Source organism: Dendropsophus ebraccatus, chromosome 3, assembly GCF_027789765.1.
Source record: "Dendropsophus ebraccatus isolate aDenEbr1 chromosome 3, aDenEbr1.pat, whole genome shotgun sequence".
Lineage (NCBI taxonomy): Eukaryota > Metazoa > Chordata > Amphibia > Anura > Hylidae > Dendropsophus > Dendropsophus ebraccatus.
Genome location: NC_091456.1, coordinates 81,567,554 through 81,585,206, shown reverse-complemented (window position 1 = coordinate 81,585,206; position 17,653 = coordinate 81,567,554). Strand labels below are relative to the sequence as shown.

The 17,653-nt window shown below is 43.1% G+C and overlaps 1 protein-coding gene across 3 annotated transcripts in view; it reads right to left on the bottom strand.

The window, feature by feature from the left end:
• The window catches only part of SVEP1 (sushi, von Willebrand factor type A, EGF and pentraxin domain containing 1), a 280,520-nt gene that overhangs the window by 75,111 nt on the left and 187,756 nt on the right, over positions 1 to 17,653 (bottom strand). For all 3 annotated transcript variants that reach the window (XM_069962108.1, XM_069962109.1, XM_069962110.1), the window contains exons 28-32: positions 16,088 to 16,212; positions 15,886 to 16,009; positions 14,867 to 15,037; positions 14,131 to 14,304; positions 12,603 to 12,722 (exon numbers count right to left, since the gene is read on the bottom strand). In XM_069962108.1, coding sequence (XP_069818209.1) covers positions 12,603 to 12,722; positions 14,131 to 14,304; positions 14,867 to 15,037; positions 15,886 to 16,009; positions 16,088 to 16,212 — 714 coding nt within the window. The remainder of the gene's footprint in view (positions 1 to 12,602; positions 12,723 to 14,130; positions 14,305 to 14,866; positions 15,038 to 15,885; positions 16,010 to 16,087; positions 16,213 to 17,653) is intronic.

Here is a 17,653-nt window from a genome sequence, read left to right as displayed (position 1 = left end):
AAAATGATCACATTTGAGCAATAATCGGCTGGTGTAAGCGCAGCGAACGATCAAACGACGAGCGACAAATCGTTCATTGTGATCTTTCAACATATTCTCAAATCGTCCGTGGTCGTTTGCTAAAAATTTGCAGATCGCTTTGTGTAAACAGTCTTTCAAAGATTCACCCTATGTGTGAAATGGGCTTAAGCGATCTTAAAAACGATTGCAGTAACAATCTTCCTAACAATTTATTTGTCTAAACGCTGATTGTTATAAAAACCAAGTCGTTGCTTCAAAATCTTTAAACGATCAATTGGGCGAATTATCGCTTTGTGTAAGCGTAGCATTAGATAGAAGATTGAGCATTTCCCAAATTTGCTAAATCTTGTTTTTTGTTTTTTTTTAACCCCTTCAAGACCAAGCCTATTTGCACCTAAAATACCAGGCTCATTTTTCAAAATCTGACCTGTCTCACTTTATGCTCTTATAGTTCAGTGATGCTTTAACGTATGCTAGCGATTCTGAGATTGTTTTTTCGTGGGGGGGCGTGGCCAGCTGCCGACTCGGATGGTTGTGTGAGAGTGAGCTCCGGCCTCATACAGTCAAATAAGCGACTTGGACCGCAAATTGTGCAGCCACAGCTGCACAGCAGGAGAGGTGAGACACCCCAGAACCTCATTACAATGCAAAATCGGGAGAAAGAAGCAGGGAAACCCCCGAAATTTAAAGAGATTCGGCAACAGAGGGGAAGCCAAGATGGCGCCGGCTCCCGGAGCGGGGACCGAGCGCCATCACACACAGCCTCAGAGAGACTGCAGCACACGGCTTCCAAAGCCTCCCCAGGACACATAGCTAATAAAAAGTCTGTTAAACCCACATCATCTTCCACATCGGGAGCCAGGGGACAGCCTACTATAAACAAATATGCCATACTGTCCGGCCAGAATGCAAGAGAAAAAGGGGAGGGATCATCCCCTCAGCACAGCCATGCTGCAGAGGGAGAACACAAACGGCCCCATGACAACTCCTATGGGCACAGCAGCTCTACTAGCAGCTCTCCCACTATGCAGAGCCCAGTTAAGCAAAAATCCAAGCAAACTAGTGACATTTCAATAGACTCTGACCAAGAAAATGATAGTAATGATTGCTTTGATGCATTACCTGCTAATGAATCACCAACCACAAATTCTTCCATTAACAACTGCTCTCTGCTATGAGAGACTCTCTTGATCAGAGAATAGAAAAGAAAAACGCCATTATTCAGGCTGCTATTCTAGACATTGGTCAACGTGTAGACCATATTGAAAACAAAATGGAGGACATGGTCACTTCCCATAATTTACTTGTTGATGCTCAACAATCTCTGGAAGCTGAAGTACAACAACTAAAGAATAAAGTCACTGACATGGAGGACCGAACAAGAAGAAATAATTTGAAGTTTAGAGGCATTCCAGAATCGGTCTCTCCTGCAGAACTGACACATTTCATTCAAAGATTTATCAAAGCAATCATTACTATCAAAGAAATGCTCCCAGACTGTACTCACAGAGACTTAATTATTGACAGGGAGATTGTTTTTTCGTCACATATGGCACTTTTTATTAGTGGCAAAATTTGGTCACTACTTTGTGTGTTTTTTGTGAAAAACATCAAAATATCATGAAAAATTGAAAAAATTAGCATTTTATGAACTTTGAAATTCTTTGCTTCTAAAAAAAGAAAGTCTTATCACATAAATTAGTTACTAAGTCACATTACCGATATGTCCTCTTTATTCTGGCTTCATTTCATAAACATATTTTACTTTTTTAGGGTGTTACGGGGCTTAGAAATTTATCAGCAAATTACCACATTTTCGTGAAAGTTTCCAAAACTGATTTTTTTAGGGAACAGTTCTTTTTTTAAGTTGATTTAGGAGGTTTGTATACTGGAAACCCCCATAAGTGACCCCATTTTGGAAACTAGACACCTTAAAGAATTAATCTAGGGGTATAATGAGCATTTTAACCCTACAGGGGCTGGAGGAAATTAGGCCGTAAAAAAATGAAAAATTAAAATTTTCCAATAATATATACGTTTAGATTAAAGTTTCTCATTTTCAAAAGGAACATGAGAGAAAAGCACCCCAAAATTTGTAACGCAGGTTCTCTTGAGTACTACGGTACCCCATATGTGGGCGTAAACCACTGTATGGGCACACAGCGGGGCTCAGAAGGAAGGGAGCGCCAATTAGCTTTTCCATTGCAGATTTTGCTGAAGAAGTTTCCGAACGCCAGGTGCATTTGCAGAGCCCCTGTAGTGTCAGCAGAGAGAAAAACCCCCATAAGTCACCCCATTTTGGAAAGTACACCCCTCAATGAATTCATCTTGGGGTAGGATGAGTATATCTATACAGCAAAGATCTCAATGAGAGATCAAAGTATATATAGTAGAAGTCCCCTAGGGGGGCTTCTAGTATATGTGTAAAAAAAAAGTAAACAAATAAATAAATAAATAAACATGTTTGCTATTGCCACGTGCGTAATCACCCGAACTATTAATTAATCACATTCCTGATCTCGCATGGTAAGCGGCGTCAGCGCAAAAAAAAATCCCAAAGTGCAAAATTGCGCATTTTTGGTCGCATTAAATCCAGAAAAAATGTAATAAAATAAAAAATGTAATAATCAAAAAGTCGTATATGCGCAATCAAGGTACCGATAGAAAGAACACATCATGGCGCAAAAAATGACACCTGACACAGCCCCATAGACCCAAGAATAAAAGCGTTATAAGCCTGGGAATGGAGCGATTTTAAGGAACGTATATTTGTTAACAATGGTTTGAATTTTTTATAGGCCATCAGATACAATATAAGTTATACATGTTATATATCGTTTTAATCATAAAGACTTGAGGAACATGCATAACAAGTCAGTTTTACCCCAGGGCGAATGGCGTAATAACACAGTTCCCCCAAATAAAAGAAATGCGTTTTTTTTTTTTTAATTTCACCACACATAGAAATTTTTTTCTGGTTTCATAGTGTACCAAATGCAAAAATTCAGCCTGTCATTGCAAAGTACAATTAGTGACGCAAAAAATAAGGGCTCATGTGGGTTTCTAGGTGGAAAAATGCAAGTGCTATGGCCTTTTAAACACAAGGAGGAAAAAACGAAAACGCAAAAACGAAAGTGGGCCCCGTCCTTAAAGGGTTAACCCCTTAAGGACCGGGCCTGAAATGGCCTTAAGGACCGGAGCAAATTTTATGAATTTGACCAGTGTCACTTTATTCATTAATAACTTCGGGATGCTTTTACCTATCCGGCTGATTCTGAGATTGTTTTCTCGTGACATATTGTACTTCACATTTCTTGTAAATTGGAGTCGATACTTATAACGAATCTTTATGAAAAAACCCAAAATAGCGTGAAAAATTGTGAAAAAATGCATTTTTCCAACTTTAAAACTTTTCTGCTTATACAGAAAATGGTTATACCACATAAATTATATATTAAATAGCATTAGCAACATGTCTACTTTATGTTGGCGGCATTTATTAAACTATATTTCATTTTTTTTAGACAATAGGAAGCTTAAAACATTAGCAGCAAATTTCCAAATTTTCAGTAAAATTTCAAAATCAGATATTTTTAGGGAACTGTTCAGGTTTAAAGTGTATTTGAGGGGACTGTGTGTTAGAAAGCCTCACGAAGCACCCCATTTCAGAAACTGCACCCCCTAAACTCTGCAAAAGCACATCCAGAAAGTTTTTTAACCCTTTAGGGGAGTCACAGAAATAAAAGCTAAGTGTGTAAGAAATTTGAAAATTTTAATTTTCTGTGCAGAGATTTTATTGTAATCCAATATTTTTCATAATTATAAACCTATTACCAGAGAAATGCACCCCAATATTGATTGCCCCATTTCTGCAGTTTATAGAAATACCCCATATGTGGCCCTATTGCGCTATTTGACGCAACCACAAGCCTCAGATATAAGGGAGCGCCTAGTGAATTTCAATGGCTCCGTTATTTTTGGTCATTTTTGACTGTACCACTTCAGGTTGGCAGAGGCTCTGGGGTGCCAAAACCTAAAAAACACCCCTAAAGGGACACCATTTAGAAAACTACACCCCTCAAGGAATGTAACAAGGGGTGCGGTGAGCATCTGGACCCCACAGGTGCTTCACAGATTTTCCAAACAATATGGCTTGAAAAAAGACTAAAGTATTTTTTACACTAAAATGTTGTTCTAGCCTTCAATTTTTCATTTTCACAAAGGGATAAAAGGAAAAAAAAAAACACAAAACATGTAGCACAGTTTCTCCCGAGTACGGAAATACCCCACATGTGGACATAAAGTGCCAAGCGGGCGCAGGACGAGCCTCCAAAGGGAAGGAGCGCCAATTGGCTTTTGGAAGCTGGATTTCACTGGAATGGATTTCAAGGGCCATGTCGCATTTACAGAGCCCTCGTGCTGCCAAGACACTGGAAACCCCCCACAAGTGACCCCATTCTGGAAACTACACCCCTCAAGGAATCTAACAAGGGGTGCAGTGAGCATATGGACCCCACTGGTGACGGGCACAAATGTGGAAAAATGTGACGTGAAAGTGAAAATTTTCATTTTTTCACTTTCATGGCACAAATGTGCCCGTCATCCAGGGGTCCATATCCTCACTGCACCCCTTGTTAGATTCCTTGAGGGGTGTAGTTTCCAGAATGGGGTCACTTGTGGGGGGTTTACAGTGTTTTGGCAGCACAAGGGCTCTGTAAATGCGACATGGCGTTCATCATCCATTCTAGCCAAATCCAACCTCTAAAATCCAAATGGCGCTCCTTCCCTTGGGAGGCTTGCCCTGCACCCACATGGCGCTTTATGTCCACACGTGGGGTATTTACGGACTCGGGGGAAATTGCTCTACACATTTTGTGTGTTTTTTTCTCTTTTAACCCCTTGTGAAAATGATAAATTCAAGGCTAGACCAACATTATAGTGTAAAAAATTTAATATTTCATTTTCACGCCACATTGTTCCACATTTGTGCCCGTCACCAGTGGGGTCCATATGCTGACTACACCCCTTGTTACATTCCTTGAGGGGTGTAGTTTCCATAATAGGGTCACTTGTGGGGGGTTTAACTGTCTTGGCAACACAGGGGCCTTTTGAATGCAACATGGCCCCTCGAAATCCATTCCATCCAAATCCAGCCTTCAAAAACCAAATGGCGCACCTTCCCTTTGGAGGCTTACCCTGCACCCGCATGGCGCTTTATGTCCACATGTGGGGTATTTCCGTACTCAGGGGAAATTGCTCTACACATTGTGTTTTTTTTTATCTTTTAACCCCTTGTGAAAATGAAAAAATCAAGACAAGATCAATGATTTAGAGTAAAAATTTTAAAAAAATTACACTAAATGTTGGTCTAGCCTTGATTTTTTTCCATTTCCACAAGGGGTTAAAAAAGAAAATGAACACAAAACGTGTAGGGTAGTTTCCCCTGAGTACGAAAATACCCCACATGTGGACATAATTTGCCATATGGGCACAGGGCAAGTCACCAAAAGGACAGAGCGCCATTTAGAGGCTGGAATGGGGGATGGAGGCCATGTCGCAATTACAAAGCTCCTGTGCTGCCAGAACAGTAGAAACCCCCGACAAGTGACCCCATTCTGGAAACTACACCCCATAAGGAATCTAACAAGGGGTGCAGTGAGCATATGGACCCCACTAGTGATGGGCACATGTGTAGGACATGTGCCGTGAAAATAAAAAATACCATTTTTTTCATTTTCACGTCCCAAATGTGGCCGTCACCAGGGGGCCATATACCCGCTGCCCCACTTGTTAGATTCCTTATGGGGTGTAGTTTCCAGAATGGGGTCACTTGTGGGGGGTTTCTACTGTCCTGGCCGCACAGAGGCTTTGTAATTGCATCATGGCATCCTCTAATGGGAATGGCAGCCATACCTACTTAGCTGGGGAAAAGGGACAATTCTAATTTATTTGGGGGTATTAGGCCAATTATTAGTTTATAAGGTTGGAAATGACAGGTGTCCATCAAATTCAACCTGTGTTGATCCAGAGGAAGGCAAAAACCCCTCGTGAGGCAGACGACAGTAGCCTCATCACAGGGGAAAAATTCCTTCCCGACTCCATAATGGCGATCAGAATAATCCCTGGATCAACGTGACCCCTGAAATAGGAATAAGGGACAGAATTTAGATAATGTAGAACCCCAATGACGTGTAGTGCGCCTTGGAGCGATCCAGTATGCAGAGGCCGGGGGGATCAGGACAGGTGTCACACTGGTAAATGGTGTCCTTCCTGATCCCCCTGTTACCCCACACTCTGCACTTCTTCTGGGGTCTCCTGTTCTCCAGTGTGGGGGACGTCACCTGGAAAATGTTGTCCTGGTGCGATACGGGGTCCCTCATATCCAGAAGCGCTGGGTCCGCTCCATGGCTGCTAAATATTAGGGCGCTATTACTATTTCTGATATGTTCGGATCGTGCCGCAAGCTACAGTAGCTCAGGCAGCGAGGGACCAGAAGAGGGGGTGCTGGTATAAAAGTTATCCCCGTACGGGTGGTGGTGACCTTTATCCAGCAGTGGGAAGATCAGTTCCCGGACGATCTCCCCACTAACTCCGAGGATGGGGGGGGGGGCATCTGGGGCTGGATTCGGGTGTCCCTTCCTTCATACACTCTAAGGGTACGTGCACACTGCGGAATCGCGAAGGATAACCCTTTGTGCATTCCGCAGTTGGCACCCGCCGGCGGACTGATGCAGGCGCACGTCTCCGTCCGTGTCGTAGACTCCATTCTATGCACGGGCGGATTCCGCTCTGCGTCCAACGTGTTGATGGAATGACGGATAATGGAATCCGCCCATGCATAGGATAGAGTCTATGACACAGGCGGAGACGCGCCCCTGCATCAGTCCGCCGGCGGGTGCCAGCTGCGGAATGCACGAAGGGTTATCCTTCGCCATTCCGCAGTGTGCACGTACCCTAAATCTGTAAGTGTACCCTGAGGTACTCTCACAGAGTTTGTAGAATTTCACGCCATACCGTCATCTCTTATTGGGACGGTACTGGCGGAAAAGACGTGTCTGGGGGGCAGCGTACGCTACGCTACTCCCAGACACGTCACTGGATGATGAGGAGGATGAGGATGAATGGAGGAATGAAGGACCCCCCATTCATCCTCACTGGCTGTTTCGGTGTCGGAGGCAATAATAATGTATGCGTCCGACACCGAAAACACCCTGGGGGCCATCTTTATATGGGGATTGGTATATGGGGTATGTAGTGGTGTAGTGTAAAACTTTATTCAATGTAGTGTGGTGTAATGTAGTGTTTTTTTACGTGTTTTTTACAGTAAGTATACAAAAAAAACCTACGCCAAAAATGGTGTTGCTGATGAATGCCGCACTTATGTTCGGCACTTATAAGCAGACCGTGGCAGTAGGATATAAAAAAAAAACACCCTACGCCAAAAAGGAGGAGTTGCTGATTAGCAGCGCACTTTCGTGCGATGCTGATCAACACTCAGCGGCGATAGGGTGCGGAAAATAGAAAAAAAAAAAATTGGGAAAAAATTTTTTTTTTTTACTACATTCTGAACATCCCTGTAGTGGCTGATACGTGTATTACACTTATCAGCCGCTAGGGGGCAGCAGAGCGCAAGATCCGAAAATAGACGACGCTGGAGCCGGAAAAATACGAAAATAGACGACGCTGGAGCCGGAAACAGCCGATCGGGACTCACGGAAGAAGCCGAAGTCCCGACAAGAGGAAGTGGACGCCGGGAACCCGGAAGACGCCGATCAGGACCCCGGGACAGGTGAGTAATGTACAAATACCTGCTCCGGACCCCTCAGCTACCTAGCTGAGGGGTCCGGAGCAGGTATTTATTACTTGTGGGGACTTTGATCGCCGTGAACGGCCGGCCGGCTGGCCGGCCGTTCACGGCGATCGGGACGGTGGTACCGTGAAGACCATTACTTTTTACAGTAATGGCGGTCGGTGCCGTCCTCGGACAGCACCGACCGCCATTTTTTTCCGGGTCATCGGGCCACCGATGGCCCGGAAAGGTTCCGATCGCCGCTATGGGCTTATCAGCCAATAGCGGCGATCGTCGGCATGGGGGGGGTTAACAACCCTCCATGCCGACAGGGAGAGATGGCCTGCTATGTATTATAGCAGGCTATCTCCCCCGATCGGGACCCGGCCGGCCGCGGCGCCCGTTTAAAGGGATGACGTACCGGCACGTCATGGGTCCTTAAGTGACAGTGATCCATGACGTGCCGGTACGTCATGGGTCCTTAAGAGGTTAAAGAGTCACTGTCGTGATTTTTTTTTTTTTTTTTTTGCAAAAACCAATAGTCCAGGCGATTTTAAGAAACTTTGTAATTGGGTTTATTAGGCAAATCTGCCATTATCTGCATTTAAAAAGCCTTTTCCAAGGTCCCCCCCTCCTCTTCTTTCTGTCATCCACTGCTCAGAATCAGGAAATCTCAATCAGACGCATCCTGTCTGTTCTATGAAGAGGGGAGGGGGGAAAAGAGAAGGGGCAGAAATGTCAACAGCAGAAAACAGAGAACAAAGGATTCCTCAGCAGGGGAGCTATTCAAAGGGCTAATCAGAGGTCAGAGAGGTCCTGGTGACATCAGAGGAGAGAGGACAGACGGTAAAGTAGCTTTTAATTAACTCTTTGTTGTCCTGTTTTGGTTTCTCTTTTCCCTCTCTCCATAGGAGAACAATGAAGACAGGGGGAGAGCTTCAAACTGCTTTTTCATGATAAAAGTTCATTTTTCGGCTAACAAACCCAACTACAACGTTTCTTAAAATCACCTGGACTATTGATTTCTGCAAAAAAAAAAAAAAAAATTCATGACAGTGACACTTTAAATCATATTCAGATAGACAATTCCTCCTCCCCAAGTACATTATTTGTTTCCATTTGGAAACATTGAACTGCAGTTTCCATTGTTTGGACCACATATTTAGTAAAGCTAAATAATTTTCCATATTACTGACACCTCCAGGAATATCAACCCTATTGCACACTTTTGTATCATTAGCAAACAGACAAACCCTATCTACCAAACCTTCTCCTATGTCACTTCTATGTCAAAAAGAATAGGACCCAGAAAAGACCCTTGTGGCAAACCACTTGTAACCAGTCTCTGCTCTGAATATACACCAATACACCTCTGATATCTATCTTTCAGCTAAGAACAAATCCACTGAACTATCCAGGGATTAAGTCCAATTTTATCTAACTTTCCTATCAGCCCTTTATGGGGAACTGTATCAAAGGCTTTGCTGAAGTCCAGACTTTGTGATATAATCAAAGATATCAATGAGACTGGTCGGACCGCAGTCAAGCCATGCTTGTTTGGATCCATCAAGTTGTTGATTTTTATGCGATCCAGTGTTTCCATTATTGTTACTACTACATATGTCAAGCTAACTGGTCTGTAGTTACTGGGATCTTCTCTACTACCCTTCTTGTGGATGGGTATAATACTGGCCATTCTACAATCATCAGGAACAACTCCTCATCTGTTAGGGGGGCAGCAATTACAGATCTGAGTTCCTTAAGAACCCTGGGGTGGACACCATCTGGACTTATCGCCTTATTCAACTCACATCTATCAGCATTAAAAATGTAGTAGACAAAATAATTAAGGTGTACAACTATCTGATAAAGTGATGCACATCACATTAATATGCATATTATAATCATCAGTGAAAGATCCGACATCTGCTTCCCCTTTATTGTTTTTCCTAAGCATAGCAGCTCTGGCTGTTGGCCAAGTGGGTGCTGCTGTGCAAAGAAAAAAATCAGAAGTGATACAGTGCCACCTAAGCACTGGGTACCCTTCATTATCATGATTGTTGGGGGTCCTAGAGATTTGGACACCACCACCCTAATATGCCGTCACTTTATAAGCTATAGATACCTGCTTAAGTAAAAAAAAAATGCACCTAGGATCAATTGACAATAAATATGAAGCTCTCTTGTCTTCTGTTATGGCAAGAGTCATGGTTTTGATGGATTTGAACCCATTGACATAATAAAGTTGATGGCACAGAACAAAATTTTGGCTGTCAAAAGGCAATGGAAATGTAATGAAAAATAATAATAATAATAATAATAATAATAATAATAATAATGCTAGCAGACACAGATCAGCTGACCATGTGTCAGGTAGGGATGCACGATGCACCGAAATATCGATACTACTATCGATATTTCGGGCAAAAAAACGGTTCGATACCAGGATTTCCTGGTATCGAAACTTTAAGTTAAGCTGAGAACACGGTGAGCGGCTAGCTGAGCGCTGGCCGTGTTCTCTATGTGCCTCCCCCTGCCCCCTGCAGTCTCCTCCTCTGCTCTCCCTCCCTCCGCTCCTATTGGCGCCAATTTCAAATAGCCGGCACTTAGCTATTGATAGTGCCGGCTATTTAAGTATATAGATGCCGCTGTCACACTGACAGCGGCATCTGACCCCTCCTGAGTCCGCTCCATATACAGCGGGGTCGGCTACTGTGTGTAACAGACCCCTGCTGCTGGTGTCTCTCTGATAACAGAGTCCGGCTCCGCCAGACTGTTATCAGAGAGATGATTTATGCAGAGGAGCCGGAGCTGCACGGAGGAGAGCGGCTGGAGAGGGAGAGCGGGAGAGGAGGACGGAGGAGAAGGCTGGAGGGAGAGCGGGAGGTCCAGGAGAGAGGAGTACGGAGAGGGAGAGCGGGATGTCCGGGAGAGGAGCCGGAGAAGGCTGGAGGTGGGGAGGATGAAGAGGGAGAGCGGGGGTCTGTGAGATCCGGGAGAGGAGGCCAGGGGAAGTGCTGCACATGTGAGGATCCAGCCGGCTGGCAGGTGGGGGAGGTGGCCGGGGCTGAGAGGAGCAGATAAGATCGGCTGTAGTGTGTGGGATCCTGTGTAACCTCCTCTTCTCTTCCTCCGCAATCTTGGTAACTGGTGCAGCAGAGCTATCTTAATGATGGGTGGTGCAGCAGAGCTGTCTTAGTGATGGGTGGTGCAGCAGAGCTGTCTTAGTGATGGGTGGTGCAGCAGAGCTGTCTTAGTGATGGGTGGTGCAGCAGAGCTGTCTTAGTGGAGGGTGGTGCAGCAGAGCTGTCTCAGTGGAGGGTGGTGCAGCAGAGCTGTCTCAGTGATGGGTGGTGCAGCAGAGCTGTCTCAGTGGTGGGTGGTGCAGGAGAGCTGTCTTAGTGGTGGGTGGTGCAGCAGAGCTGTCTTAGTGGTGGGTGGTGCAGCAGAGCTGTCTTAGTGGTGGGTGGTGCAGCAGAGCTGTCTTCGTGATGGGTGGTGCAGCAGAGCTGTCTCAGTGATGGGTGGTGCAGCAGAGCTTTCTTAGTGATGGGTGGTGCAGCAGAGCTGTCTTAGTGATGGGTGGTGCAGCAGAGCTGTCTTATCGCTTGGTATAGCAGAGCTGTTTCAGTGATGGGTGGTGCAGCAGAGCTGTCTTAGTGATGGGTGGTGCAGCAGAGCTGTCTTAGTGGTGGGTGGTGCAGCAGAGCTGTCTTAGTTGTGGGTGGTGCAGCAGAGCTGTCTTCGTGATGGGTGGTGCAGCAGAGCTGTCTTAGTGATGGGTGGTGCAGCAGAGCTGTCTCAGTGATGGGTGGTGCAGCAGAGCTGTCTTAGTGGTGGGTGGTGCAGCAGAGCTGTCTTAGTGATGGGTGGTGCAGCAGAGCTGTCTTAGTGATGGGTGGTGCAGCAGAGCTGTCTCAGTGATGGGTGGTGCAGCAGAGCTGTCTTAGTGATGGGTGGTGCAGCAGAGCTGTCTTAGTGATGGGTGGTGCAGCAGAGCTGTCTTATCGCTTGGTATAGCAGAGCTGTTTTAGTGATGGGTGGTGCAGCAGAGCTGTCTTATCGCTTGGTATAGCAGAGCTGTTTTAGTGATGGGTGGTGCAGCAGAGCTGTCTTATCGCTTGGTATAGCAGAGCTGTTTTAGTGATCAGGCTATTTGGAAGAGCAGAATTGTATTAATGATAATGACTAGTGACTATATTTCTACCCCTGTGTTGTTTTTTTTTTTTTTATACTTTACTAAGTATCGAACCGGTATTGAGTATCGAAATAAAAAAGTTAGTATCGGTATCGAACTCAAAATTTTTGGTATCGTGACATCACTAGTGTCAGGGTCCCAAAATCCAGGCAGAAAGCTGAATTTGATGGAGGATTCAGCCTGCTATATAACCCACCTGCAGTGGCTGGTATATGATACGTAGATTGAATCCACAAAAGTGAAAGCCACAGCTTGTTTGTGATCATTTACTCTGGCTCGAAGAGGGGAACCAAATATTAAATCATGGATCTCGAAACGTCGGCCCTCCAGCTGTTGCAAACTACATTTCCCATCATGCCTGGACAGCCAAATCCAAAGCTTTAGCTGTCCAGGCATGATGGGAGTTGCGGTTTCGCAACAGCTGGAGGGCGAACGTTTGGAGACCCATGCATTAAATTATCCAGAATGGTTTCCATATGCTTTAATAAGTCTTATGAACAAGGGTAGTTCATGGGACAACCCTGTAATGGAAGCTCAACTCTGTATGCTGTATTTGTTAAAGAAAAAAACTACCATACAAACTTCAATATTTACCAGTACACGTTTTTCCATCACCGGTGTATGGCGGTATACAGGTGCAAATGTAGGAGCCATTGGTATTGGTGCAGGATGCATGTTTATCACAATCTGATCCAACTGCACATTCATCAACATCTTAAAAAAAGCAACAAAAATAAAATCTATTTATCTTCTTTACCATAAAAGAAAATCAGCAGAAAAAGACCACCTGGTCCAATGATTATACCTCTAGCTATAAAGCCCAGCTTTCAATTATTTTGCCTGGCTGCACTGGTGACTCATTCTAAGGCTATGTTCACACAACGTAATATTTCAGTAAAGAACGGACGCTGATTGCAATGGAATCAGTGTCAGTTCTTTACTGCAGGAGCGGCATTGCATTGAAGTCAATGCAATACCACCCACTGTGTTTACACATTATTATTTTAGTGCCCATTCTTTAGAACGGATGTTAAAATAATGTACATGCCTATTCTTTCCGGATGCTGTTCAATGAACAGTGTCTGGAAATAAAAGCTGTTCACACAATGTAAAGTGCGGTGGGGGACACACTTTACATTGAAGTCAATGCCTAACTGATTTGTGGGCAAAAACGTTATTACGGCCTATACACCAGTATCGGCTGCAGGAATGTCCTGAATGCAGCTCGGCGGCCAGCAGTTTAACAGTGTCCGTTGTCAGAAATTACTACGCCAAAAACCTTCTCTTCTGAAGTATACACTAACACAGAACTGCCAATATGATTTGTTTTTCAAAATTGATTTAATGTTAAGATAAATATTCTAAGAGTCCAATCTGACTTAATCTCAAGAACCATAATTTGAGGGCATACACAGTCTGTTTACCTATGCTACATAGGCCTGTTTAAAGAGGACCTGTCACCCCCTGTGCCGGGGTGACAGGCTCCTGACCCCCTGGTAGATCCCCCTATACTTATCTAATCGCACCGGGTCCCGCTTCCTGATGCGGTCGGGTCACGGAGATTTTTAGCTCCCGAAGCCCGGCGCGCGCGCACACAGCAGAGTCAGACGCTCATAGAGAATGAATGAGGAGTCCGATGCTCCGTCATTCTCTATGGGCATCGGACTCATCTCTCAGCGCGCGCCGGGCTTTGGGAGCTTAAATCTCTGTGACCCGACCGCATCAGGAAGCGGGACCCAGCACGATTAGGTAAGTGTAGAGCGCTCTAACGGAGGGTCGGGAGCTTGTCACCCCGGCACGGGGGGTGACAGGTATCCTTTAAAAGCATTCTCTAAGACAATGGGTGGTCCCTTGCTTGGGAACAAGAAAGAATGTATGTTAGATAACATGTTATTTTGACCTGGTTACAGCCCCATTTAATAGCTTAGTTGCATGTTGTGTTGGAAAAAATGCAGCAAGGGTTTTATAAATATGACATTCATGTTTAAAATTGATGTAATGTATTAAAATTTTGCTTTAATTATTTAAAGCTAAAAGTTTAATATAATTGTGTGATTTATGTCCTATATATACACTATATACAACATATATTTAATAGGAGAAATATTTAAAGACAACTTACCCAGACACATAGGTGAAGTACCATCCCAGCTTCCATTGTCCGTACAAAACATCCTCGAGTCTCCGAGCAGGTAGTAGCCAATATTACACTGATATGTGACAGTGCTTCCAGCAAAAAAGTGTTCATCAGTATTAATACCATTTTTCAGAGGAGGAGGTTTTCCACAGCTGATTCCTTAATGAAATGATGGATTTAGAAATATCTTAGAAGTTATTATTACATATTAACTCTATTGTGGGAAAAGTTTTCATTTAACACATCAAGTTAACTAAATCCATTTTAAAGGAATACTTATCTAATCCGAAGCACATTCTAAGTATTTAAGCAGCAAATGGTTGCATATTCTAAAGCACAGGTTACTGATTTAATGCAAAGTGGTTATTGCCTTAAAAGCAAATCTTATTTATGACCCATTATCAGGCATAAATTGGAAATTTCAGAACTACAGTACATCAGCTTTGCACTAAATGCACTTAAAAAAACTGTAAACTTGAAGGCAATGTTTAGAGTCAAGTGTAAGTGATCACATGCCGCTCAAGATGTAAGATTTATACCTTGGTAATCTAAAAGCTTCCTCTGACATTAACAGCTTTATGGTCATTATCTAATGTTATCCTTATAATTCTCAGGATTTAATGACATTCACTGTCCTCATCATTGTAGTAGGTATGAATGGTAACTTTAAATTTCCCATCGCATTGCATCATATTCTGCAAATGTCTAGTAGAATACTAACTTTCACAGCGTGGCAGAGGTTGGTCCCATTCTCCCAGGTTAAGGCACTGTTGTTCTGAGCTCCCCACGATCTGATAGCCGGGGTTACAGGACAATCTGATCTTGGAACCTGGTTTTCGATCACTGATGGATGCATGCAAGTGGGGTGACAATCCATCCAAGGCCGGACAATCTACATGAAAATAACATATGTAAATGGAAGACAATCTCTTCTGGAGGGCTGCCCAGGCAATTGTCAGATCGTTTGGGCAGCCCATAGGAAACATCGGCATTCTGCTGCTGCTCCTATTACACAAAGCAATGACAGCAAATCCTTGCTAGGCTTATCGCTGGCGTTTCAGCATGTTGAAAGACAATGAGCAGCTGACATTGTGCATGTCGGCTGATCGTTGTCTTCTATTACACAAAGTGATTATCGGCTGAATACGGCCGATAATCGCTTTATGTAATAGGGTCTTAAGATAACCTTAGGGATATCTGAATATGGCTATGTTCACACATAGTATTTCTGTCAGTCTTCTGGTCATTTTTTAACCAAAATCAGGAGTAGAACTGACAGGGCAAAATTATAATGAGTTTGGTTAAAAAAAAAGACGGACCAAAAGACTGACAGAAATACTTTTGTGTGAACATAGCCTTAGACTGATCTGGATTCTACCATAGATGTGTCTCACCATTGACAACAACTGCATGGAGTCTGAAAGTTCACTCTGTGTTATCTTTGGCTGTCCAGGCATAGGATGGGAATTATAATGCAAAAATAACAAATAAAGTTACATATATTTTTTCTCTGTTTCGCTGTTTGATTATGAATTTTAAGGAAATGACAAGTAGGCTCAGGAGAGAAACTCTGGGACCTGGCGCCAAGACCCAGGGCAGCTGCTACCTCTGTACCTCTCTACGTACCCCGACCGGGCTTATAGTCTAAATAAAAGTGATGGGAATGACATCACATAGATCTTATAAGTGCTGCCCATAATATCAATAAGCTGGATTCCAGACATTAAAAAAAAAACTTACTTGAACAGAATATGCTTTTCTTGTCCACTTTAACTTTTCCAACGACGCCTGGCAGGAAATCAGCCCAAGCTAACACATTTCCCTTTTGAAGATGATGCGGGCAGGAACTAGCCAATAGTTTTACCTTTAAAATAAAGACATTTACAGTTAGTTTATAATACTGTGAATTTCAGTAAACAACTGATTTCTGAGCCAAACGTACCTGTTCTGGTGAAAGAGGACTATCCCATATATTAAGCTGGCTGATTGATCCAACAAAAGATTCTGCAGGGTTGAAACCTTCCCCCCTCTGGTCCTGTTCTTGTGCAAGAACTAAAGCACCCCCTCCTATAACACCACAATAACACACTCAGTGTGGAAATGGCAACACAGAAGAATATATCTACATTACAAGGCATAAGGCTTATTTTCCACTTTACTATATCTTTTTGCTTTTGCCATACTTAGTATTATTTTATTACTTTTTATAGTTTTGATAAAATAGAAATTGCTTCATAAATCATCAATACACTTTTTTCAATTGAAACAGATATTCATTGAGGTTAGTCATGTCTCTAGAGCTCTCTGTAGAGTTGATTCCTGGAAAATTTTATTGCAGATGTCAAGTTGTACAATCTTTTTAATGGGTTAAATTAAGAAAACATTAATACTGCCCATTTTCTAAATAGATTTTGTTGTAATAAATGGGAGAACGTGCTCTTATAATTGTATAGCTAATACGGAAAGCAACATTTATTAGAAAAGTTTTAACTGCTCATAAAAACTTTATATTCTTTTACAAATATAGATAATAGCAGAGCAAAATTTGGTATTTGAAAGGGGTATTTTAGCCCTAGAGTAAAAATGAATAATCTGCTGGGTAGGAAAAAAATAAAATAAACAAACAAACAAAAAAAAACACTTACCTAGCCAGGGCTGTATTTACCACTAGGCACTGGTGGAGCAGTCCCTAGTGTATCACGTATGGGTTCTGTGATCTGTGTAGGGAAGTGAGTCATAAATAGGCTAAAAAAGAAAAACCTGCCACTGATCTAGCACCATGGTTCTTCACTGGTTGATGAGTGATGTTGCAGCCAATCACTGGCCTCAGTGGTCTCATCCTGCATGTGCAGCACATAACCACTGTGGGGCACATGAATGTTGTACACAGTGTCCTTGCAGCAGGCTCAGTAGAGGATAGAGTGTGTGGAAGATTTTAGGGTGACCTTTTTTTGTTTGTTTGTTTTCTTGTTTATCATTTGGACTGTTTTCAGACTAGTCCATGTTTTTTTTATTTTTTATTTTGGAAGATCCCTTAAATTTTGAGGTATTATGTCAAGTCATGTATTAATTTTGGGGGTATCAGTTTAGGGTTTTTATTATTCTAATTGCTAAGTCAAGGGTTCTATAAATTTTTGTGTCTAAGGCATGGGTGATGATATTATATAATAAACATACTGGAGGTGAAGGGCAAGGGAGGGCCCCAGAATAAACTTTGTTATTGGGCACATAGGACTATTATTATTTTTCTGGTGTTTTGGGTGTATGTGAACATTTTTATTATTAATACCATATAGTGTATTATTTGTATATAATGTCATAACAAAAAAGTAACACCTCCAGTTTTAAGGTTCCTTGCTCAAAGAAGGGTGTAGCTTAGGGTATTATAAGTAGTAAATACAGCCCTGTACCTAGCCACAGTTCCCTGCTGCTCCCCCAGATCTCCATCCCATCCCATCCCATAATCTTTATTCTTGCTTCTAAGACAAGTGCTTGGGAACATGCCTTC